Source organism: Lepidothrix coronata, unplaced genomic scaffold (assembly GCF_001604755.1).
Source record: "Lepidothrix coronata isolate B3197 unplaced genomic scaffold, Lepidothrix_coronata-1.0 Scaffold151, whole genome shotgun sequence".
Classification (NCBI taxonomy): domain Eukaryota; kingdom Metazoa; phylum Chordata; class Aves; order Passeriformes; family Pipridae; genus Lepidothrix; species Lepidothrix coronata.
The window spans coordinates 1,627,767-1,652,444 of NW_016690331.1; the positions used below are offsets into that span (position 1 = coordinate 1,627,767).

The 24,678-nt window shown below is 49.2% G+C and overlaps 2 protein-coding genes across 3 annotated transcripts in view; both read left to right on the forward strand.

Annotated features, from left to right (window-relative positions):
• Positions 1 to 1,220: 1,220 nt before the first annotated feature.
• Positions 1,221 to 19,342, forward strand: LOC108504076 (cryptochrome DASH-like). 2 transcript variants are annotated; one of them, XM_017828690.1, is made up of 14 exons: positions 1,221 to 1,314; positions 1,423 to 1,595; positions 2,710 to 2,803; positions 3,142 to 3,272; positions 4,695 to 4,843; positions 5,682 to 5,770; positions 7,791 to 7,864; positions 9,509 to 9,598; positions 11,115 to 11,194; positions 12,435 to 12,494; positions 13,524 to 13,681; positions 16,491 to 16,610; positions 17,563 to 17,739; positions 18,978 to 19,342. In XM_017828690.1, exons 1-14 carry the CDS (start codon positions 1,258 to 1,260, stop codon positions 19,083 to 19,085), a joined length of 1,560 nt encoding a protein of 519 aa, XP_017684179.1. In that variant the 5' UTR covers positions 1,221 to 1,257; the 3' UTR covers positions 19,086 to 19,342. The 2 variants fall into 2 exon arrangements, with proteins under 2 accessions (XP_017684179.1, XP_017684178.1); XM_017828689.1 differs by lacking the exon at positions 18,978 to 19,342 and adding an exon at positions 18,533 to 18,744.
• Positions 19,343 to 20,615: 1,273 nt separating this feature from the next.
• Positions 20,616 to 24,678, forward strand: part of MYD88 (myeloid differentiation primary response 88) — an 11,591-nt gene continuing 7,528 nt past the window's right edge. The window contains exon 1 of the mRNA XM_017828691.1: positions 20,616 to 20,967. Within this exon, the coding sequence (XP_017684180.1) occupies positions 20,616 to 20,967 (352 nt within the window). The remainder of the gene's footprint in view (positions 20,968 to 24,678) is intronic.

Genomic DNA, 24,678 nt, shown 5'->3' on the forward strand with positions numbered 1-24,678 from the left:
ACACAGGGGAGCATGTGGCTGGAGACCTCTGAGCCAAGCATTTCATAGAACCATAGAATCGTTTAGATTGGAAAAGACCTCGAAGGTCGCGGAGTCCAACCATTAACCCAGCACTGCCACATCCACCACTAAGCTGTGTCCCTGAGCACCACATTTACATCTGTTATCTGTTAAATCCCTCCAGGGATGGTGACTTCACCACTTCCCCGGGGCAGCCTGTTCCTGTGCTTGGTTTCCTCTTATGAGAGTAGTTGAATGAAAAAAAAGGATTGAGGGAGAGTTCAGTGAGTAAGGGATGTGTGATCACTGGTGTCCAATGTCAGCTTAAGGAAACTATAGGATGAGACAAAGCCTCTTCAGCCTCTTCTCTTAGTGGTGAGAACTAAATACACTAATTATTGCTAATCTACAGTTCACTTGTCGGTCAGCAGGTGACGAGCTCTTTGCAAAGCTGGTTCCTGTGCCAGTGGCCATCCTATCGCAGCCTTGGCATTTGAAGGATAAACACTAACAACACTGTCAGAGCTGGGCGAGTGCTGCCCCTTGCAGAGGGTCGGTGTCACCGCGGCTGAGCCTCAGCACAACGGGGCCACGCTGCAACAGATCACAGAATCACAGAATCAGCTAGGTTGGAAAAGACCTCTGAAATCATCGAGTCCAACCTGTGACCTAATACCGTCCTGTCAACTAGACCATGGCACTGCTGCCACATCCAGTCTCTTCTTAAACACCTCCAGGGACGGTGATTCCACCACCTCCCTGGGCAGCCCATTACAATGCCCAGTCGCTCTGTCTGTAAAGAACTTCCTAACGTCCAACCTAAACCTCCCCTGGCGCAGCTTAAAGCTGTGCCCTCTTGTCCTACTGCTGGTTGCCTGGGAGAAGAGACCGACCTCCACCCGGCTACAACCTCCTCATGCTGATGTGTGGAAGACAAAAGAGATTTTCGAGGTTAAAAAAACCCCACGCCAATTCAGCAATAAGCGCGCCCGGCCGGGGCAGGACTCCGGTGAGAGGAAAAGCGCTGGGATCCCGGACCGAGGGCAATGAGCTCGCCCCGGTCCCGCCGCCCTCCCGGGATGCAGGACGGGACGTGCCCGTCCCACGGGGATGCTGCGGGGGCGGACACAGGGAGCCGGGGGCAGGGCGGCTCCTCCCCGGCGGGGCGGGATGAAGGGGCCGGGAAGAGGGACGCAGAGCCGGGCCGGGCGCAGGGCAGAGCCGAGCCGGGACAGGCAGGACTAACCCCGAGGTACCATGTCGAGGGTGGTCATCTGCCTGCTGCGCTGCGACCTGCGCGCCCACGATAACCAGGTATGGGATTTTCCGTGGGGATAGCCCCGCTGGTGGGCAGGATGGGGAGAGATGCCCGCTGCATCCCGCCCCCGGCAGCTCTCAAGGCCCTCTCTGTGTTTTTTCCAGGTGCTCCACTGGGCTCAGGATAACGCAGATTTCGTGATCCCTCTCTACTGCTTCGACCCGCGGCACTACCTGGGCACCCACTGCTTCGGCTTCCCCAAGACAGGGCCCCACCGGCTCCGGTTTTTGCTGGAAAGTGTGAAGGATCTAAGGGAAACGCTCAAGAAAAAAGGAAGGTAGTTGAGAAAGCACCGTGCAAATAACACGTATATTTCTCTTTTCCTACTCTTTTTCAACACATACCTGTGCTCTGAGTCAAATCATGTCTGGTGCTCCGAGCTCTGATGGTGGTTTATTTCTGAGAGCTACAGCCCTTCTGTTAGGTACAGCAAGGTCCCTTATGTAGCCACTGTTCAGATGACTTGCTGTGGTGACTGCACAGGGAAAAAAGAGCCATCCAGGCTGTGCCATGTGGGCTTTTGCTTTCTCAAAAGCAGATACCACAGATGGGTGTCACCCTTGAGTGCTTTGTCCAGAGCCCTGACAACTGGAGACATGAATGGCAGCCTTTGAGATGTAGGCAACGACTGTGGCATGTGGCCTTTCTTGTCCCTAGGAGTTTTCCCTAGGAGCTGGCTTGAGACTGACCAACATGGATTCTGGGCTGTGAGACTGGAGAGTTACATCTGTTTATGCCCTGTCCCTCTAAACTCAGTCTGTGGTAGGCTGCACTGTGGTAAGGGGGTCTCCAGAGGAGCCTCCTTTATTATGCCTTTAGAACCATAGCTGGGGTAGACCAGGGCCTGAAGAATCCATTACCAGGTAACATCTGGCTTTGCTTAGCAAAAGATCATAGAGTCATAGAGCAGTTTGGGTCGGAAGGGACCTTTAAAGGTCATCTAGTCCAACCTCCTGCAATGAGCAGAGGCATCTTCAACCAGAACAGGTTCCTCAGAGCCCCGCTCAATCTGACCTTGAATGTTTCCAGGGATGGGGCACCTGGCACCTCTCTGGGCAACCTGGACAAGTCGCATCAGCCAGCTCTTCAATCACGGGTGTGTGAGGATGAAGAGATTCACTTTTAGGTAACAGCCTGGCTTTGTGCCCAGTGATCCTTTCTAAGGCATCCAGAGTGTCAGAAATATGTTTGACACAAACTAAGCCCCAGAGGCTTACAAGCTCTGTTCACTGGCTCCTAAAAAATGCAGGCTAGTCAAATCCTGTCTGTCTGCCTCCACACAGAGTCTGTGCTCTGTAGAGAACTAGTCTATGGGTGCCTGCCTGGGCTCAGACACGGACCTCCTGTACACATAAATAACAACAACTCAGGTCAATATTTTGTGTTTGTAGTACCCTGGTTGTGAGGAAGGGGAAGCCAGAAGATGTGGTCCGCGATCTGATTACTCAGTTGGGCTCTGTCAGCGCTGTGGCTTTCCACGAAGAGGTAAGGGAAATACTGAAGTGACATAGTTTAAAAGATAAAATTAGATTGCAAAGGTTTCTTTCACAACCAAATGGTGATGCAGATCCTGTGTGTTCAGGGCCTTTCTTGGCAGTGGTGGTGTTAACCTTGGGGAAACTGGATAGTTCCTGGGATGGGGATGGTGTAGGCTCTGGGTGGGAGTCCTTGCTGGAGCAAGACTCAGAGATTGTGTGTGTGCATCCAGAGGGACGGAGCTAAATGTGGAGATGAGGGAGGAGGGCAGGACAAGGGACCAGGGTCTGTGTGCACATGGGAGCTGGGGCTGTACAGCCCTGGTCTCACTATTTTGATCTCCCTAGGTCACGCAGGAGGAGCTGGATGTGGAGAAGGGGCTGTGCCAGGTGTGTAAGGAGCATGGGGTGAAGATTCAGACATTCTGGGCATCCACACTGTATCATCGGGATGACCTTCCCTTCAGGCCTATTGCCAGGTGGGCTGCTCCATGGTGTCACTCACTCCTGCAGTGTCCCACTTGTTTCTCACTCCAATGAACTCTTCAGGAGGGCTCCTAGTCATCTGGTCCCACAGGGAAGGGACCCATTAGTCCATCTGTGTTTATGGCACATCGAGGGGAAGGGGCACATTCATCCCTCTGCACTAGCAGGATTTCCACTTCAATATCCATAAAGCCAAGGTGTGTGTTTGAGCATTTACTGAGGACTGATTTCTCTTTGCCTTTCCAGCAGTTTGGACCAGCACAGTCTGGATACTCAGTCTGCAGTCCTCAAAATCCTTGTGACATAGAATAATAGAATTGTTTAGGTCAAAAAAGACCTTAAAGATCACCATTAACCCAGAACTGCCAAGCCCGCCACTAAACCTTATCCCTAAGTGCCACATCTACACTTTTAAATACATCCAGGGATGGTGACTCAACCACATCTCTGGGCGGCCTGTGGGATTCTTAATCACCCTTTCAGTGATTTCCCTAATATCTGATCTAAACCTCCCTGGCACAACTTGAAGCCATTTCCTCTGGTCCTGTCACTTGTTATCTGGGAGAAGAGACCGACCCTCCAGGCTACAACCTCCTTTCAGGCTGTAGGAATAAAGGAGCCTCCTTTTTGTCCAGGCTGAGCCCCCCCAGCTCCCTCAGCTGCTCCTCACCAGAGTTATGCTCCAGACCCTTCCCCAACTCTGTTCCCTTCTCTGGACATGCTCCAGCGCCGCAATGTCCTTCCTGTAGTGACAGGCCCAGAACTGAACTCAGGATTTGAGGTGCCTCACCAGTGCCACGTACAGGGGGATGGTCACTGCACTGGTCCTGCTGGCCCACTATTGGTGACACGCCTGGGACACTGGCCTGGATTGCTCCATTACCCCCTCTGACTGAATGCATCTGCCTATGACAGCAGCCTGTGGACTCTTTCATGGCTCCCTCAGTAGTCACATGGGGTGTAGCTGATGGAGTTTTAAGTGATCCGTGGTATTCTGTAGAAAATGTATAAAATAGGGCAGAAGAGTCAGGCCATGAAAGTGACTTTTTATCTCCTTTGACTGAAAAGGCACCAGGAGGTTGCAGATTTTTACACTGAGGTCAGCCTTGTGTGTTAATCAGAAGTTAGGTGAGAGAAATCTGGCCCTCATGGACACACCTTAAATTGAAATTTGCATCAGAAGCAGAAAGAAATTGGGCAAAGGGCTGAACTTCTGAAGGCTGCTAGCCCCGGGGGCATCTTCCTCTATTGTGCCTGGCAGGACACAAATAGAGAGGTATCACAAAGATGTGCTCTGCCCCAGGGGAGCACAGCCTGGAATGCTAATCCTGCCCCTGTGGAAGGTGTGTGAGTGCTGAGTGCAGGGGCCGAGGAAACCACCCTGCAGAGACCTGACTGTGCTGTCACCTGTGCAGGTTGCCTGATGTCTACACCCATTTCCGAAGGGCGGTGGAATCTGAGGTGAAGGTCCGGCCAACCCTGCGGATGGCAGAGCAGCTAAAGCCTCTGGCTCCAGGGCTGGAAGAAGGGTGCATCCCTACAATGGAGGATTTCGGACAGAAGGGTAAGAAAGCTCAATTTGGCAGTTGCTCCCATGAAATCCTACCTAGATACTGTTATTAAATATATCCTGCTTAGACCTGTTTTTAAAAACATGGTTTTGCAAAGTAAGTTGGCTGCTTCAGATTCCCAGGACACAGACGTTCAGCCAAGGTGAAGTAGGCACCTGTACTGGCTGCACTTGAGATCTGGTGGTTAATATAAACCAGACATCTTGCACTGCACATCATATTCTCTCACAGAAAAGATGTCTCCTTGTAAATATGGAGAGGCAATTTGTGCTCTGGAGATAAATAAAAGAGAGGAGATTTACATTAGATGTTAGGAGGACATTCTTCCCTGTGAGGGTGGAGAGGCCCTGGCACAGGTTGCCCAGAGAAGCTGTGGCTGTCCCATCCCTGGAAGTGTCCAAGGCCAGGTTGGAGAGGGCTTGGAGCAACCTGAAATAGTGGAAGGTGTCCCTGCCCATGGCAGGGGATGGAATGAGGTGATCTTTAAGGTCCCTTCCAGCCCAACCCATTTTGTGATTCTATGATTCTATGATATGTCTCTTTCTGAGAATCAAGACATGGAGGCAGTGGTTGCCCTTTCAACTGTAACTAAACCTCTGCCCACTCATACAGCAAATCAGGGTAAATTCCCTGTGGAGGACGTGCCCTGCAGCTGGGTAGAAAACATCTTCTTAGTGCTTTTTAATGTGTTTGATGTGACCCTTATTTTAAAGGAAGACCACACAATCTTTTATGTCCCAAAAGCAGACATCCCTACTGCTGAACATCCCTAGATTTTAAGCTCCCTACCTTTCCAAGGAGGTAACAATGTGATGGTGTTTTCTGTGGCAGATCCTGTAACTGATCCACGAACAGCCTTCCCCTGCAGTGGAGGAGAGACCCAGGCTTTAATGAGACTGCAATATTATTTTTGGGACACGGTAACTCTTGCATTTCCTTGCCTACATCCTCCCCCTTGTACACATGGCTGTGCAAGTGGGTGAGGCTGCAATTTCACTTCCTAACAATATTTCCTTAGCTCCTGTATAACACTTTGCAAAGCAGAGAAATAGCATTATTTCAGTTTTTCAGAGAGGCAAACTAGACCAAAAAGAAGTCATCCAGGAACTGGGAATGTATGCCAAATACTTAGGAACCTAGTTTAGTGGCCATCCCTCTGAAATTCTTTTTTCCATTAATTTTTGGGAATTGGGACAAAATTTTTTAGCTCCTTTATCTCGATTTGCCTTTTTTCTCATGTCCCATGTCATCAGCAAAGTAGTTCCCCCATTTCGGAGGAGTGAATAGTGGCCTGAAGGGGCTGCACTTGCAATTGGGGTGAGGAACAACTAACCCAAGTTCTGCCCACAGTTATAAATAGTTGGAGGTTCCTGTAGTCTGGTTTGAAAACTTGCAACCAACAATTACAGCTACTTCTTGCTCCCTTGCTTTGGTGGAGTGAAGCTGCTGCTGACTGCATTTTGTCTGTGCAGCCAGTTTTTGGGCTTCTTCCTGGCCTAGTTTGAGGAACTGCCTTAAATTTGCCTTGTGTGAATTCAAAGACACGTGTGCTGATTTCCAACAGCATCAGACCCCACCAGCTTTGTGGATAAAGGGGGGAGCATCTCTCAGGCTGAGATGGGTTAGGAACTGTGCTGTGTCCAGTGCCTCAGGGCATCCTTTCTGCTGTGCTGAGGAAGCTGCTGCATTCCTTTGCTGTTGGGGATCATTGTCCTGGTTTAACCCCAGGAGGCTCAGCCCTAAGAAGCTGCTCCATCAGTCCCTGCCAGTGGGATGGAGGAGAGATTCAGAAGGGTAAAAGTTGAGAAAAGTTGTGGGTTGAGGTAAAGACAGTTAATTAGGGAAAGCAAAAGCTTTTTGCATAGGCAAAGCCGAGTAAGGATTCATTTAAAACTTCCCATCAGTGGGCAGGTGCTCAGCCATCCCCAGGAAAGCAGGGCTCTACCACATGTAACAGTTCCTTGGGAAGACAAACAGGCACCACTCCAAACATCCCCCTTTCCTCCTTACCCAGCTTTATGTGCTGAGCGTGACATCCTATGGTCTGGGATACCCCTTGGGCCAGTTGGGATCAGCTGTCCTGGCTGTGTCCCCTCCCACCTCCTTGTGCACCCCCAGCCTACTCAGGGTGGGGTGGTGAGAGAGGCAGAAAGGGCCTTGAGGCTGTGTGAGCCCTGCTCAGCAATAACGAAAACACTGGTGTGCTATCAGCACTGCTTTTAGCACAAATCCAAAACAGCCCCAGACCAGCTACAGTGGAGAAAATTAACTCCATCCCAGCCAAACTGAGCACAGGCATGCACAGCTTCTACTCTTGGTCAAGCATTAATACAACCAGTGCTGGAAAACCTGTTCCTTCTTTTTTTGTAATGCAAGTATTGTGTTCCCCAGCGAGGTAGAACAGCCCCTTAGCAATTGTAACCTGTGCAGTGAAGGGGATCAAGGAGAGATCTGAATTCCCTGTGTCCCCTGCACTGTCCATGGAGCGCTCAGGAAATGGAAGATGTGCACCCTGCTGTAAATGTGGGTTCCTGCAGCTGAGTGCTGGGAGCTGTCAGACTCAGGTTCTCAAACTCAAACAAGCAACCACATGGACAATGGAGTTCCACTGGGGCTTGGAAGTGCATTATTGATCCAGAGTCAGACAGGAACGGGCAGGGAGCAAGTACAACCAGGTGCACAGTGCTTGTGGAAGGAAACGTGCTCCAGGCTGAACTGGGGAGCACAGCTCGTGACACACATCCCACAGCTATAAATGAAAACTGCTGGCCTGATTAATTCCTCTGCGCTGGAGGCAGGAATTTGGCAGCTGTGTAATCCTTCCAGGCAGCCATGAGAGGGAGCCCAGCTCTGCCAGATTGCTCTGCTTCCAGAAGGAGAGAAAACATTTAGCAGGTTGTTTGTAAAGTGTTCAAACCTTTTGTTCTTTTGCTCACACAGAACCTGGTTGCATCTTACAAGGAGTCTCGGAATGGGCTGGTGGGAATGGATTACTCAACCAAATTTGCACCATGGTAAAGATTTTTGTTGTGGAAAACTCCTTTTCTGCTCCCATCCCAAACTGGTGTCACCTGTCTGCTGAGTGCTACTGAGCATGGGTAGGGGTCTGGGTGTGGTTCCCTGGGAACATTCCTGCAATTAGGAACTGCTGCACTGTAGCAGAACTGTGCCAAGAGCCCTGTGTGCTGGGACCCCCAATGTGGGCAGGGCACAGGAGGGACTCATGCCTTTGGCTTCATGCTGTTTTGTGTGTGAGGGGTGGTTGGGAGCAGGCAGGGAAGCAGCACAGCTTCCATGTTTTGAGAGAGTTGTAGAAGAACTCGATCCAGTCCTGGTTTCCTGAATACTGTGGGGCAAGTCACCTCACCTCACTGCCATTGTCTTCTTCTGTGGGTAGAAGAGACACTTCTGATTATTCCTATTGCAAAAGGATCTCTGCTGACTCCTGGTTAGGTGGTTTAGTCTCTGATGCTGGAAGGGGCAGGATTTTGTTTCTTGGAAGAGGGTTCTCTCTCTTGAGGAGTTGCAAAGAAACTGAAACTGCAGCAGCAGAACCCAGTTCAGCCTAAGCTGAGAGCATCTGGAGTGTTGTCCCGACAGAACTGTGATATGAAACGGTTTTCTGAGGCTGTTACAGGTCAGGATTTCTTGTTTTCACCCAGCTTTGTGCTTTGATGGTTGCAGTGGATGGCTCCATCTGGTGGCACTTCAGAATTCCAGTCGGGATCCCAGGACCACTGAAGCTGCTCAGGTTTATTTGTGGCTCTGCTTGAATTTTTCCAAGCCGACCATTTGCCCAGAGCAGACAGTCCAGATCTGCCTGCCTCAAAATGTTCCTCTTCAGATAATCAAAATCAGAATGGCTCAGATTGCAGCCAGTCAGTCCCATCTCATACTGGCCATTTCTAAGTGTCAGAACTGGTCAACAATTAAGGAAAAACTCTTCAGGCTCTTTCTTCCTGTTTTCCAGAATTCATTAGAACATCAAATGTTTCCACCAGCCATAGTGGAAATGGCAGTTAAATGCATTTCTAGGAAAATCAAGGTAAAAGTTGTTCCTGCATGATGGGGTTGGAGTCTGCAAGCTCTTTCCTGTCTTGCACAGCACTTATTTGGAACAAATGGAAGGAGCCCAGTGGGTTGAAATGCCAGAGTGGGGTTTGATTCCCTAGGTTTCCTGCCTGGCCTCAGATTTTCAACAAGCCTTCTGTGGTTGCTCAGATAAGACATTGAGGTTCTGCAGGAAAAGGAGCCCTGGCACATAATAAGGAGGTTTGTAGTGTAAGGACAGGTAGGACAGGTGATGCAGAGGTTGGCATTTGAGATCCACTTTGGGTTTGTCACTGGTGCACTAAGTCAGCAGCTGATCAAATCATTCAGGCAAAACTTGTCAAACTTGTGTGAAATGATTTGTCTCTGTAGCTTGGAGGCTCCCATAACAGCCATATGCTGGGAAGGGGAGGATTTTGCTTCTTGGAACAGGATTCTCTCTCTTGAGGAGTTGCAAAGAAGTTGCAGAACTTGATTAAAGCTGTTTGGGGCAGAACTGCAAACCCAGCAAAACCTTTTAGACAACAACTCAACACAAAACTGCCCCTCCACTCCCTCTGAGCTGTGAGTCCTGCATGGCATTCAGGACACAATTCCTCTGCTTTCAGGCTGGCGCTGGGCTGCATCTCACCTCGATACATCTATGAGCAGATCCAGAAGTATGAAAGAGAGAGAACAGCAAATCAGAGCACATACTGGTATGTCCTTGCACCATCAGCATGTTGTTTTCTCTGAATAGGAAACCAGCATCTCACACACAGGAGAGTGATTTGTTAACTCCCCTTAATTAATGTTTGTTTTTCCTGTGCCTGCTGCCTGGTTCCTCTGGGTTGCACTGCAGTTCTGTTTCAGGATTTATTAATCTGCCTTTGACACTCAGAGGCTTTAGGCACTTTGCAAGTAGAGATTATGGATGCCAGTTGTCATTATTATTGCTGGGAAATTGTGGTTTATGATTTTTAAAAATGATCTCAGTAAATCAGCACCATCTGTCTCTGTATTGTTATTATGGGCTAGATGAGAAGAAAGAATGATTTACAAATAAAAGCTAAAGGGTTTCTCATGCCAAAGATACGAGCAGAGTTTCAGTCCAAAGTCTCAGCAGCTGTGTGACTTGTACAAAGCACTCTCATGGAGGAGCAGGTTCATGTTAGAGCCTGGCCTAACACTAGACTTGGATGGGAAAAAAACCCAAACCAGAAAGTCAGTGCAAACTCTAGAACTGTATATTCATATTGGTTTGTTACATTTGCAATATGTCAAACAGCACAGTGGTTGGTGAAGAGCGGGCAGAACATTGCCAACAATTCTGGCCAAAATACTCAATTTCATTAAAATTCAAATGACAGATAAAATATCAACACTCTTCAAGTGTGTGTTTGGGGTTGTTTTTTTCTTAGAAGACAATTAAGAGAGGAAAGATTTCAAGAAATGAACATACTCATGTTTTTCCATCTAATAGCCAGCCTGCTGGCAGCTGGGGTGCCGTGGTGATTTTAGCATTTTAAAGTGATTAATAAGTATAAAAATGAATCTGTCAAGCTCCCAGGCACTGCAGACAATGGTACAGTAAAGTACAGGTCGTGGTGGCTGCACATGAGGGACTCCTTGAACCTCAGCATTATGACACCAGTTTTTAGCATTTGGGCAGTGTCTTGTTTTGTAATGAGATTTTCCAGAAAGATCTTATCAGCCTAAACATCAACTAAGCAGAATGTTTCCAGTATGCCAGAGAGCTGAAGCAGGCCTCAGAGGCTGAGGTGGGACTGTCACCTCATCTCACGAGCTAGAGCACTATCAACCACTTTTGAAAGGTGTCTTTAAGTCCCTCACAAAGGTTATTGCTTAAATCAAGGCAAAGCTCTCAGGAATCTGCTGACACACTTGTTCATGAGGAAGTGTGAAGCTGAATCAGGCCCTCGCCCTGCTCTTTGGAGGATTGTATCCCGGTAGGGATGGGTGAAAAACACGTTTCCTGAAATTCTGCTCCTGCACTCGAGCTAAGGAAAGCTTCCCAGGTGATTCATGCAAAATTTTGCTTTCCCTGTAGTCATCCAGCTGCAAAGCCAGGTAAGTAGGCTTGGGAAGGAACTGGCATCACGGGAAGGTCCATGAAATTGTGGATAAACCTCACGGTGTTAATGACGGGTGCTGTGGAAGGAAAATCCCCATTCAGTAATTTTGTCTGACCCACAGTGACCCTTTGTGTTTCAGGGTCCTGTTTGAGCTGCTGTGGAGGGATTACTTTCGGTTCGTGGCCCTGAAGTATGGCAGGAGGATTTTCTCACTAAGGGGTGTGTGTGTATTGCTGTATTTGGAGAGGAAAGGTGCAGTCTTACCACAGGGAAAGTAAGAGAATAGGCTGCTGCCATTAAGTTGTACAAATGTTCTTAAAGCAGTGGTGTGACCACCATGGTGCTGAAGACTCTGCAGACGCTGAGCCCCACACCTGATATAGGGAGGATTGTTAACACACATCTGTGGGAAACAGCAGAACAATCAGAGTGAAGATGCTTTTTCCAGACACATTGCACCTTTGGGTAGAATCCAGGCTCCAGCTTGCCCACATTCACCAGAGAATCTGGGACAGAGCAGGAACTGACCCAGGAGTGTGAATCCCTAGAAACCAGATATTCTTTCTGCCTCACACTACATAGGAATCAGAGTGAGATTCAGCTCCAGCCCCAGTGACTGATGTGCAGGAGTCTGCACCTGAACTGGGGGTCTGAACTCTCCATGCAACCACAAATATCCAGCCCATATGTCAGGAAACCCTAAGAGGTGATGCCTGTGCTGGGTGAGCTGTTCTCCAGGTAATGTAGCTGCCTGTACCTAAGCAGAGAGCACTGCTTTTTATGCCCTAGGTCAGATCCTGGCATCCAGCTGTGGCTGCAGAGGAACACATCTCCCTCAGGGCCTGTGTCACATCTGCCAGGCCTGTGGGGCTGTTTTGATGGCAACTGGAAGCCAGTGGTGAGCCTGCCCTTGGATATCTGCAGCTAGAGCTGGGTTGTCCCTTCTGCCTCTGTTCCACTGTACAGAAGGCTGTAATTGTCATTGGATCCTGCAAACATTAAATCATCTCCCTCATCTGTTCCTATCCCACTGCAGGGGCAAAGTGTTGCCTGGGGCTTCTGCTAGGTAATTCTTGGTTTAGTATCTGCTACAGAAACAGATTTCACATAAACATTGTCCTGGAGTAAAACTGAACAAGAAAATACTGTCTTGGGCCAGATCATATCTCCTGCCACCTGTGAAGTCTGAGTTGGTTTTAATTAAAAAAAAAAAAAAAACAAAAACAAAAACAAACATCAGCAAAAGAAATAATCAAAATCTGTTAGGGCTTGAGCATCCTCTGTATATAAAAGATACCCCTTTGTCTCTAAACCCTTGCAGGTTTCTTTATAATGGCACTGAGAGGACGAGCTTTACCCTATGCCTTGTGTCAGCCAAGGTGCCTCAGGCTGTGTTGTTGTGTGAGTAACTGCCTGCGTCACTATTTCTTCATCAGCAGTTCATTATTTTTCTCAACAGGGCTTCAGAGTAAAGAGATACCCTGGAAAAAGGACCTTCAGCTCTTTGACTGTTGGAAAGGTCAGTAGAAACCGCAGGTTTGGCTGGGTGTGCTTTTGGTTTCCACGTACCTGCGTGTTCACACGTGCCCTAACGCTGGCTGGGTCTCTGTAGGGAGCTGTCATTTCAACTGGCACCACCAGTGTATGAGGGTGTGTGCAGGATACTTGGCTTCCCTTCCCAGACTGAGCACCGTACAGGAGCAGGAGCACAGGGTGTCATGAGTGGCCAGGTTCTGCAGTTAGGTTTTCCTGCCCAAGGGGGAGTGTTTGTCACCTGCTGGTCCCTTCTGTTTAGTCACACAGAGGCTGACCAGCCCTTCTTATCAATGTTAGATTGCCATGCCTGCTACATTTGGTTCTTTGTTTGTTTTTGGTTACAAGGTTAAAGCAAACTTAGAAGTAACCACATCTTTTGTAATCCCTTTTCTTTAGCTTTTATATTGTAACAGGAATAGCAAGCATAAGATCTCAAAACTTAGAGAGATTAACAGATTGAAGCATCAGAATTAGTGAAATACATGCTTATATTTCTTTTTTCATGTTAGTGCCACATGTATCCATTTGCACATAGGATACAATAAATCATGCAGACACAATAAATCTTTTCCTTAACAATAGACAAACTGTCTACTTTTCAGATACTAATCCTTGGAGATTTGTCCAGTACTTCCCTCTATTAGTCACCTGTCAAGAATCTTTCTGTTCTTGGCCCATCTCACTGTTGTCTGTATATTCTACTCTGCAAAATTCCCTGCAATCCACCTGATTGCTTTTCCAGTCTGAGATTTTTCTGTACCCTTGTTTTTTGCCTTTTTTTTTTTCTTGCCAAAAATTCTCCTTGTCTCAACTTTTAGTGTGATCTCCCATTTAATTTCCAGTGGGTCCTAGTGGCTGCACTCCAGCTAAACCTCACTGAAATCCCACCCTGCTGCTGTGCACTGGCACCATCTTTCCCACTTGGAGGGCTGTGAATGCAGGTCCACCACAGATTGGTTTAGGAGTGCTCAAAAATATCCTCGTGTCCCAGCACTGTGTTTTGTCTCCGCAGAGGGCAAAACCGGGGTTCCTTTCGTGGACGCCAACATGCGAGAGCTGAGTGCCACGGGCTTCATGTCGAACAGAGGGCGGCAGAACGTCGCCAGCTTCCTCACCAAGGACCTGGGCCTGGACTGGAGGATGGGGGCAGAATGGTTTGAATACCTGCTGGTAGGACTGAACCCTTTGTGTACCCAGACTTGTTTGTGCTCCCTGCCCTATGGCAGGCAGGAGGACAGCTCTGACTAACAAGGAATGATACAGGAGATGATCAGTAATTTTCAGGCTGATCTAAGTCCGTGTATGTGCTGCTTGCAGGGTATGAACTTCCCAAAGCTCGCATAAGTAAAGGGAATTTTGCCACAGTGAAGCTGCCATCAGCCAAGATGTAGCTGGGAAGTTTGCAATAATAGTTTCGATCCTCCGTGCAGGGTTTTAGCCAGAGATCTGTCACACTTGAGAAAACTTTCAAAACATAAATTATGTTAACAATGCTCTGATTTGGCCACCGCAGAGGCTGGGGAGGAGGGCAGCCCAGAAATAGAACATAAAAAGAAATGTGTGCTGGCACAGTGTCTTTGCATTGATTGCTGTGGACAGGGAAGCCGTGTAGTCAAGAACAGGCAAGTATGGACAATAGCTGGATCAGCTTCCAGAGAGCTCCACCCTGGCCAGAGGCATCCCTCTTCATTCTGGTGAGTTACTGCCAACTGGAGCACCAATTCCTGTCTCATATATCAATCAGCAGCTGTGCAAGCTCAGTTAAATGGCTGGGTCACTTCTCTGACCTCAATCCCCATAGATCCTTCTGGTACTGACTGAAAAAGGCCAAACACTCACGTCAGCCTCACATTAAAGATCTTATGTGTGGGATACAAGAGGCTACTGGTGGTCAGGGAACTCTGATCACTAGGAGTACTGAAGGGACAGAGAAAGCCCGCCTGCCTCACCATTATCTGCAATTAAAAGACCTTTTTTTTTTTTGTGAATGTAGATTTTTTTTTTTTTTTTTGAGCTTCCTTGGAGCTGGGCTCTGACATGGCTTTGGCTTCAGGAGGAACATCTGGGTGCTCTTCCCAGTGCTGTGAGCAGCAGTGGGCTGGCACAAAACCCCTGTGCATGACTTCAGGATCTTCCAGAAGGAGTTTTCTTCCAGAAGCTGCATGCAATGATGCTTCTCCAGATAAGAGCAAGAACCTTCCAGGTCCTATTCCATAAGTGAGGAAGACCTGAAAGATCTCATACTAGAAGGATTCTCCCTATGTTACCTACATTTATTCCTGTAGACATGGATGTTACCAGCTTTGCTGGAAGCAGGATTTAGCACTCTGCACTGGCCCTTGCACCTCGGGAAGCCCCAGGTGCTGATGGCCACTGTAGATTGGTGTGGCACAGGCTGATCCTTGTGCCTTTCTGTCCCATCCTTTAAGCTTGTATCCAGCTCTGTTACTGTAACCTGGTGGCATTCCCAGAGTAGCCTACAGGACACGTTAGCTTGGTGGGGGAGACATGGCTGTAGGAGGGCAGAGGCCAATACAGAGCTGAAATTGGTCTCACTTGCCTCTTAAAAGCAAGAGCAATGCCTGTTTCATCCCTGCTACTGCCAGCAAAGGCCCACCAAGTGTTTTTGTGTGCCATCCACACCAGACAGGCAGGGAGACTGAGGCACGAGCTCTCTGCAACCCACTGAAGCCAGGGGAAAGGCCAGAGACCTCTTGTGTCCTGGACAGAGAATATCTCAGCTCTGACTTCACTGATTTCATTCCCAGGGTCAGGCCCCAAGGAAAGGCAGAGAAACAAACAGAAGAGAATGCCAGGAAGGGGCAAGGCTGAGGGGGAAATGAGCCTGCCTCCTCCAGTCCCCCTTGGATTTGCCCTTACCTCCCACACAGGCTTTCCTGCATGTTAATCACACTATCAGGCCTCCCATAGCATCTTTCTTCCCTTCATCTCACGGGCTGGAGGAAGTGCTGCTGGGAAGGGGAAGCCTGGAGCACAGGGAGCAAAGCTGGCTGCTGATCACCCTGACCCCGGCATTCAGAGTCTCTGCAGAGAAAGGGGAATTTGGCAGAACCCGTTTCCTGTGCCTTCTGCCATCCAGGTGCATTGAGCTCCTCACTTTAAGGAGTGGCTGGGATTTTTGGAACAATCCCTGTGTGGACTGGTTGTTGCTGTGACTGCAGTAAAGGGAGAACAGCACTGAGCCAGCTCTTTTTGCCACAGCTGCTGCTTTTGCACCACAGACACCCCTCCTAGGAATGCACAGAGATCCCACACCCTCTTTGCTATCACTTCCATTCCCTTCCTGAGCTGGGTTGGAATTGTCCTACAGCTGGAAAGCTCTTGGTGTTGGATTTAAGCCATGCTGCCCAGCTGAAGAGCCCTTGGATTGGACTATGTTATGCTCTCATTTGTGCCAGTTCCAGAAGCCTTGTTTCATTTTACAGGAGCATCCTTGAGAGCTTTTTATTTGCTTAGATGAGAAATGATGAGAGAAAAGTGGGAGAAAACTGCAGTGTTTGCATTATTTGTATCTTTATACACACTGTCATGATTCTGTCAGTCTGTGGTGTCTGGGTAACTGGTCAGGAAGGATTTTCTCTCATATTTGAAATGTTCTGGGCTGCTGCTGTTTCGGAATACGAGCACACAAAATCTAGGGCTTGTTGTTGTGAAGTCTGCCAGATGAGGGCAGAAAGAGAAGGATTTTCTTTGAAAAAGGGAAATTGAGAAAAAGATTTTGGTTAGACTTTTATAGATCTCACTGACTTAAGGACCATGAAGTGAAGAGACCTGGGAAGCTGATCCCAGGTGTAAAAAGCAGCCAGATGTCTGTACCTACAACTTGAGAGGGCTCTGACCACCCCAGAGTGATTGCCATTCAAGGAATTTTTCCCTTGAGCTAAGGGGTGGACGGGGAGAGAAGACTCACTGAGGGCCAGCCCAGCTCTTCTCACTGTTTTCTCCCTGTGTTCTCAAGGTGGATTATGATGTTTGTAGCAATTATGGCAACTGGTTATACAGCGCTGGCATTGGCAACGACCCACGGGACAACAGGAAGTTTAACGTGATTAAACAAGGCCTGGATTATGATGGGAATGTAAGTCTTGTTTGGCTGTTTTACAATGGGCAGTGCAGTGAAGGACAGGTGGTATTTTCAGGGAGCAGAGGAGATCAATCCGCTGTGTGGCTACTGCTGCAGAAGCAGTTCTGTGTCTCCTTGCCAACAGCCAGGCAGGTTCCTCGTCGTGCACAGGAAGATGTGATGCTGACAATCTGCTGCTGTCCCCAGGGAGGCTGGTGCTTCACACACCCTCCCTGCCCTGGTCTGTGTGTTCAGTGTTTCATCACCATTTCTTCTGGGTCACAGCCACATCCCATCAGTGCCTCACACAGACGTTTCCTTGAGCACAGAGCAGCTTCTTGGAGAACTCAGGAAGGACCAGAGGGACAGAGCTGCTCCTTGGGAGGTCCTGGAGAGTAGATTAAACCTGTGACTCCTCTGACTCTCTAAGTGGTGGGAGCAGATAAATTGCTCACAAACTGGATTACCTGCTCCCACCACTATTCCTTAGCTTCTTGGCAGGCTGTACTATTGCCTGTCAGCACTGTAGCTGGCAGGATTTGACAAGAAATCTGAAACTAGTCCTATGAAGAGACACAGAAGTAGAGTTAATAGGAGAGATTCAGGAACACAAGAATGTGCAGCTGAGCTAGTCATCCTAATTTCCTTCAGTCACTGGAAACTTTTTGAGAGTGACTTCATCACAGGATGTCCTAAACAGGACAGGTGAACAGTACCAAAAATGCACCTCTGTCTCCCTCCTCTGCCTGCAGAGTGATCCTGGGAGAACTCCAGCATCCAAGTCTCTCTTTAGGCACTAATGCAGGAGGGGCTAAGGGTTGTCAGAATTAACTGATGCTGTACTACACCAGCTTCTCTACCTGGAAATCCAGCTTCTCTCTTTCCTGTTGAGAAACATGAAGCACTTGGAGGGAAGCACTTGGAGGTTGTTACTGAGTGGATCCTGTCCCGTGTGTTCTGTTTGCAGGGGGATTACGTCCGGCTGTGGGTCCCAGAGCTACAGGGCATAAAGGGAGCAGATATCCACAGCCCTTGGGCACTGAGTAGTGCTGCTCTCTCCCAGGCAGGAGTAACTCTAGGTGAGACCTACCCACAGCCAGTTGTGACAGCCCCAGAGTGGAGCCGATACATCAGCCAGAGGCCTGTGAGTACTGGGAAGGTTGGGATGGGGTGGGAGGGCTCCAGGGGGGCTGGTCTGTGTCTGTAGGAGTGTCTGTGAGTTCTGTTCTTCTCTCTCAGGTATAAAGGGAAAAATGGCTTTAATGCAAAGTCATGTTACCTCACAGCAGTGGTCCAGCTCTGCACAGGGACTCTGCAGCCAGGGTTATTTAGCTCTGTCTGTCCTACCTGCTGTGGTGAATGATGTAAATTTTAGCTGCTTCTCTATCCCATCAGCCTTGTATAGTCAGCAGGGCTTAGCCAGAGCATGTCCTTCAGAGCATCCTTCCTGGCATCCCCACTGGCCAGCAGGGAGGGATGGGGAATCTCCAAGGCCTGCATAGCCTGACCACCCCCTGATGTAGGTGGACAGAAAGGAGCCAACTCACTGTCCTCTGTGTTCAGGAGGTGGAAAAACAACCAACTTCCTGCCATGCTTGAGTGAACCCAAACTAGAGTCAGAAGACCTGTAACTATGGGGACTGGCTCTTGCACTTTGCTTTTTGGGTGTATCTCCCCTTTAGAGCAGGGACAGATTGAGATGCTGATCCTGTAGCATGTCAAGGCTTGTATCTGCTGCCTGGGCTGCTGCTCTTGGAGGAGTTGGGTGTGGAAAGAAATGGATGTAACCAATTCTTGTGTATTACAAAGAGTTTTCAGCATTTTGCCTTCCCCCTCTGCACCGTCCCTGCCTCCTCCCAGGTGAGGATACTTTGTGGAGGCTCAAATTTAGATGTCATACTACGTTCAATGAAGAATGAAGCATATCTCCGTTTCAGGTTTTAATCCCAAGGTGCAGTACCAAATTTTTCAGGCCAGATTCCTTTGCCAAGAGTGGAAAGTTTAGTGGAAGCAAAGCCTTCTGCTTCGGCCGTGCTGTTGGAGGGCCTGGATTACTGACCTTCTGGGATCAGAGAAGGGACTCTGTGAAGTAGCTCCTTGGTGAGACACTGGTTTCAGGCAGTGACGAAACTGGAAGTCAAAAAGCTCCTCTGCCAGGCAAGAGTTCCATTTTGATCAGCTTTTCCAGCTCACCTTACCAGAAACCCTGGTTTCCTAAATCCAAACCTAGAACTGTGCCTGTTGGGCCTTCCTGCCTTTGTAGTGGACCTGGGGAGCAGAAGTGCCCTGTCCACGCTTTCCTGCATTTTAGCACTGCTTTGGGACCAGATTCACTCTGAAACATCAGTAAATCTCTCCCTGTTCATGTTTCATTTGCCACAGGGAGGGAGTCCCCACCCCAGGGGCAGGAGGGGACCTGCACAGGTGCCAGCGCAGCACAAGGACAGAGGGATAGATTTTTACTTCTCTCGCAAGAAAGATGTTTGCTGAAGGCTGGAGGAGCACTCAGCTGGAGGTTTCGCTGCTCAGGATGCCTGGATAATGGTTAATGTCCTTGAAGAACCTATGATATGGGTCTGGCCACAGTAAAGTTACTCGGAATCTGCTGTCCAGTGTCCCCTGGGACACCCTCTGGATGTGGGTATTTGGAGGTTGTCTATCAGCACCTCTTCTTACAAACTGGAGATGATGGTTTATGTGGCAGGTTTTCAGTCAGAACTGAACCTTCTTATGCTAATTTTTCATGTTTTTAAGCTTTAAAACAACAAATTGTTGTGCAATTAAAAGTTTTGCTAGCAGAATATTTTATTTTCCTCATTTCCACAGAGATCCATAGACAGAGGATGTTCTTTTACTGTGTCTTCTGCAATACTTTGGAGAATCAGTATGTTCCTCTTGAAAACTTCCCTGAAGTCTTCGCAGCACCCTGTTGCTTTTGGTGCCAGTCTGGAAGCTGGAAAGTGTTCAGTTCACAGCCAAGAACTGTGCTTTGTACTTGGTGTCAAAACAGTTTAAAATGGTTCCCAGGCCATTTTTACATAATTTTATTTTTATAATTTTATTTTTGTGCAGAATGTTTTACTTGCTGGAAGAGTTTGAGAATTTGGAGATGGCAGTATTTGTGCTGTCGTGGAGCACTGTCACCTGAGGGGCAGCCCAGGTCCTCCCCACTTTGACCCCCAAAGATGGGACGTGGCTCTGGATTTATTACCACTAGGGATCCATTGGGCCTCTTGTCCTGTCACTATTTGCCTGGGAGAAGAGTCCGACCCCCACCAGGCTACAGTCTCCTGTCAGGGAGTTGTAGAGAGCGAGAAGGTATCTCCTGAGCCTCTTCTTCTCCAAGCTAAACAACCCCAGCTCCCTCAGCCTCTCCTCATAGGATTTGTGCTCAAGACCCTCTACCAGCTCCTTTCCTGTCTCTGGACCTGCTCTAGCACCTTAATGTCTTTCTTCTTGTGAGGGGCCCAGAAGTGCACACAGTACTGGAGGTGCCTCACCAGTGCTGAGTACAGGGGCAGAATCACTTCCCTGGTCCTGCTGGCCACAGTGTTCCTGATACAAGCCAATGGATGTCATTGGCTGTCTTGCCCAATGGATGTTCCTGATACAAGCCAATGGATGTCATTGGCTGTCTTGCCCACCTGGGCACACCTGGCTCATGTTCAGTTACTGTTAACCAGCACTCCCAGGTCTTTTCCCACTGGGTAGCTTCCCAGGCACTCTTCCCCCAGCCTGCTCCAGACCCTTCCCCAGCTTCGATGCCCTTCTCTGGACCTGCTCCAGCACCTGAGGGTCCTTCCCGAATTGAACTGGACACAGGGCTGGGAGTGTGGCCTCGCCAGTGCCGAGCACAGGGCTCAGCAGTCTCGCTTCCCCCCTCCTTTCTGCCCCAAGCCCCGTCCCGGCCGCGCACCCCGAGGGCGGGCGGGCAGAGCCCGGCGGGGGCGGGAGGAGGGAGGCGGGGCGAGCCGGGAAGCGAAAGTGCCGGGAAGGGGAAGTTCGGGGAGCGGCACGGCCATGGCCAAGGCCCCGGCGGAGCCCGGGCCCGGCTCCGAGCCCGGCTCCAGCCCCGTCCCGCTGGACCTGCACGCCGTGCCCCTGGTAGCGCTCAACTACGGCGTCCGCCGCCGCCTCGGGCTCTACCTCAACCCGCGGGCGGCCGCGGCCGCCGACTGGACGGCGCTGGCGGAGGCGCTGGGATGCGGCTTCCTGGAGATCCGGCGGCTGGAGGGGCTGCCCGACCCCACGGCCGCGCTGCTGGAGGAGTGGCCGGGGCGCTGCCCCGGCGGTGCCACCGTGGGGCAGCTCCTGGACGTGCTGCGGCGCTTGGGTCGCGATGATGTGCTGATGGACCTGTCCGGCAGCGTGGGTGAGGAGCCCGGGACGGGAGAGCGCCGGGGAGGGGACGGGGAGAGCGAGACAGACCGGGACGGCCCCGGGAATCCCGGCGCTGGTGGGGCAGTGGGACCGAGCCTGCCCCCGGTGCTGCTTCCGTGATGGCTCGTAGGGAGGGGATGCTGCTCCTGCCGGTCTTTGCTGTTCCTGCCGGTCTTTCTTTGCTGCTCTGACCGGGGAGGTGATGTTAAGAAACAAATTTCACTCAATTCACGCGATTTTTAAAGAAAAGCCCTTTCCAGGCTGTGGAGTGACATCCTCGGTGTTTTCACGAGGGCCGCGGGGATGCTCCGAGGGCTGGACCATCTCGGCTATGGAGACAGGATGGGAGCTGGGGATATTCAGCCTTCAGGGAGACCTTAGAGCCCCTTCCAGTACCTAGAGGGGGCTTATAAAAAAGAGGAGGAGAGAGGGACTTCTTGCATGGATGGATAGTGATAGGATAAGGGAGAATGGTTTTAAACTAAAACAGAAGAGATTTAGATTAGATATTAGGATATTAGATTAAATATTAGGAAGAAATTCTTCCCTGTGTGGGTCATGAGGCCCTGGCACACAGAGTTGCCCAGAGAAGCTGTGATGCCCCATCCCTGGAAGTGTTCAAGGCCACATTGGATGAGGCTCTGAGCAACCTGGGGTTGTGGAAGGTGTCCCTGCCCACAGCAGAGGGCTTGGAATGAGATGATCTTTAAGAGCCCTTCCAACCCAAACCATTCTGGGATTCACAGGAGCCTCATGTAGTTTCCAGGAGATAAGTGCAAAGGGACCTGAAGCCCCGTCTTTTCCCAAACCTTCAGTAATAAAGTTTCTGTGTGTCAAAGGATGCTTTGGGCCAGGTCAGCCAGGAGACAGCTTGCACTGACACCAGACAGTGTGAAAATTATAATGTGTGGATATAGTGTGATAGGAAGATATTTACTGGGGGAGGTGAGGGATGTGTGGAACTGGATGATGTCGGGGGAAAGTTTCCATGCAAACTGAAAAAATTGGGGCGGGTCAGTGAGAAGTATAAGGCCCTTGTGCTGTTTTGATAACCTTTTCTTTATGGGCTCTTCGTACTCTTTGCAATCAGAGAAATTTGGAGGGAAGCCAGCTGTTATCAGAAGGAGAATTTTTTTGCCAAAGGACTTCCAAAGCCAGAGACTCCTGTGTTGTACAATAGCATTTACTGGGTTAATGATGAGGAAGTAATAAATCTCACTTCCTGTTACTCACAGAGATAAAGGAAGATGTAGAAATCCATCACTGTAGAGAGCCTGACCAAGAAGTGGTGGAGGACTTCCCTTTGCTCCTGTGATTCTTCCTACTTAAGAACACAGTCTAAAGACCAGGTTTTGGGAAAGACAAAAGCATCAGTGTGCTTTGTGATCCTCTGATCAGAGTTTCCTAACAAATTAGGGGAGGCTTCCAGCTGTGCAAGAGAGCTGGGGCTTCACAAAAACGTTGAGATCACCCAGGGTGGCTCTGGCCCTGAGCTCAGGATTTGGCCCAGTGGAAGGAACTGTGGTAGATAGGCTTTGCCAGAGCCAGAATAGACTTCAGCAGAAGGAGTGGGAGGAACCTGGGGTGCAGGAAAGTCACAGGTTTTGCCCAGAGTTAGGTCACACTGATAAGAGGAGACAGATAAATTATTGGGAAAAAGACCCACTAAGGGCTGTTCAACACAAAAATCCTGTCTCTGGCTCAGGAAATTCCTTCCCTCTAAATCGTCCAAAAGATAGGTTATAATAAATACATTGTAGATTATACCTAAAAGATGAATTATTTTAGGGAAATATCTCTGTAAGCTTATTTTATTCTTATGCTCCCCCCTAGACATCTGGTTTTGTGCAGTGCTTGAGATAGGATGGTGCTTGAGGCAGATGGACCCTCAGTCTGACCAATTGGCTGTTCCTCTCTGCTGTCATTTTGGGTGAGGGCTGCAATGAGGGCCTGTGACCTTGTGCTGGTGCTCAGAGCTCTTGCAGAAGTTGGAGGTATTTACTCATAAGAGGAAAGGAAATGGACAGTTTCGTGTGCTCTTGTGCACGGTATTTCCTGATGCCAGGGGCATCTTTGTGTGCACGGTTGGCACTCCTGTAGTGGGGTCCAGCTCAGGATCAGAAGACATCAGTGTTGATGTCCCAGCAGCTCTGCCCTAACTGTGATCTTCCTCAGCAGCTTATTTCACTGTACAGTCATCTTTAGGCGCCTGAAGCTCTTTGCTTCGAAAGGTTTGGGCTCTTTCCTGCTGAAACTCAATGATTTTTATTTCTGCCCTGACCTGTTATAAAAGTGCTGCTTTCCTGACTGACAGTTACTTGGTCTGTTTTCTCTGTCTCCTCATCATGCTACTCATTTTGCTCTTTAGGTTTCATGTTTTTATTCTTTCGTTCCAATACCTCAGGCTTTTCTTTGAGTGTTCAAATGTAAAGCCTGGTTAGGTACTGGGTGGAGTGGGACAGCTTAGCTTGGAGGAGTTTCTTGCTACTTGGTTTTGTTGTGTAGCATCCCTTATCTTTACAGTCCCAAAGTCATCCCTGATCTCTGTTCACTCTCATTAATATGTACAATCAGGTGCTGTTTCCAGCTCGGGACCTGATCCATCCCAAATCAGTGAATGCCTTTTGTCCCTACAGCCTCATGGGACCTCTTGGTAGCTGCAGTGCCACAGAGCCCCCAGTTTGCACTTAAAATAAACCTATGATTGCTGAACCCATTGGCAAATTCAGAGTGGCTTCAATCATGATTTCAAAGACACTGACTTACCTGACAGGCCTCAGGTGGGGCCTGAATTTGAGTTTAGTGAGGGAAGACCTGAAATCTGAACCTTCTGGCTGGTAAGGAGTGTGGCTGGTTCTTCCCCCTGCAGGACTGGGGAGGCAGAGGGGAGGAGAAAGGCAGATTGGGAATGCCTCAGCCTCAGGAAAAGCCCTGATCAGATCTGAGCCTTATTAGAGTGGAGATAATCCAGTCACAAGACGCAAAGCTGAGACAGAAGCAGGGGATGGAGCCTCAGGATGGGCCTCCTGCAGACCTGCTCATGCTGATCAGGGATCCTCTACTCTGCTGTTGCACAAGGAGCTCTGCAACTGTGCCAGCCAAACCCTCTGAGTGATCAGGAGTTTCCTGATTAATACTTATTGAGGTTTTTGTTTTAATCTTAAGCAAAGGCAAAGGCTCTAGAGAGTTTTATCTTTTTCTTAATTCCTGGTTTCAAATCTCCTTTTACTTTCAGTTCTTCTGTAATTGCAGAGTAGAAGAGCCTGCAGGGTTTCTTTTTGCTTCTCCAAAGATTTAACATTTAGGTTTATCATTTATTTTTAAACCAAGTCTGTTCATAGTAGATCTGTGTCCCTCACTGTCCTGATTGGGAAGTTCACAGCAGCGACTGTGACAGGGCTTTGCCCTTCAGTTACCCCAAAGTGGGGTACATACCCACTCTGCCTTGGATAAGAGGATCCCCTGTAGGTGTTGCACAACATAAAAGCTGTTTAAAGGGTTCCTTAAAATTTTAGTGTCCTCCTGTGTGTGGTGAGTGTAGATACTCATTGCCACCTGCAGTTGTCGTGGCTGACAAAGGCCAGGGGTGTGAATCAGCTCCTGTGTTTCTGCAGAGAGTTGCTAAAGAGGTTGGAAAAGAGCTCCAAGATGATTGAGCCCAACCATTAACCCAGCACTGCCAAGGCCACCCCACCTCTAAACC

Bases quoted from the DNA above. Each gene is read 5' to 3' on its own strand.
- LOC108504076 (XM_017828689.1), top strand. From the start codon at position 1,258: ATGTCGAGGGTGGTCATCTGCCTGCTGCGCTGCGACCTGCGCGCCCAC. The intron at 7,865-9,508 runs GTAAAGATTTTT...CTCTGCTTTCAG, and splicing joins TCAACCAAATTTGCACCATG to GCTGGCGCTGGGCTGCATCT. The intron at 9,599-11,114 runs GTATGTCCTTGC...TTTGTGTTTCAG, and splicing joins GCAAATCAGAGCACATACTG to GGTCCTGTTTGAGCTGCTGT.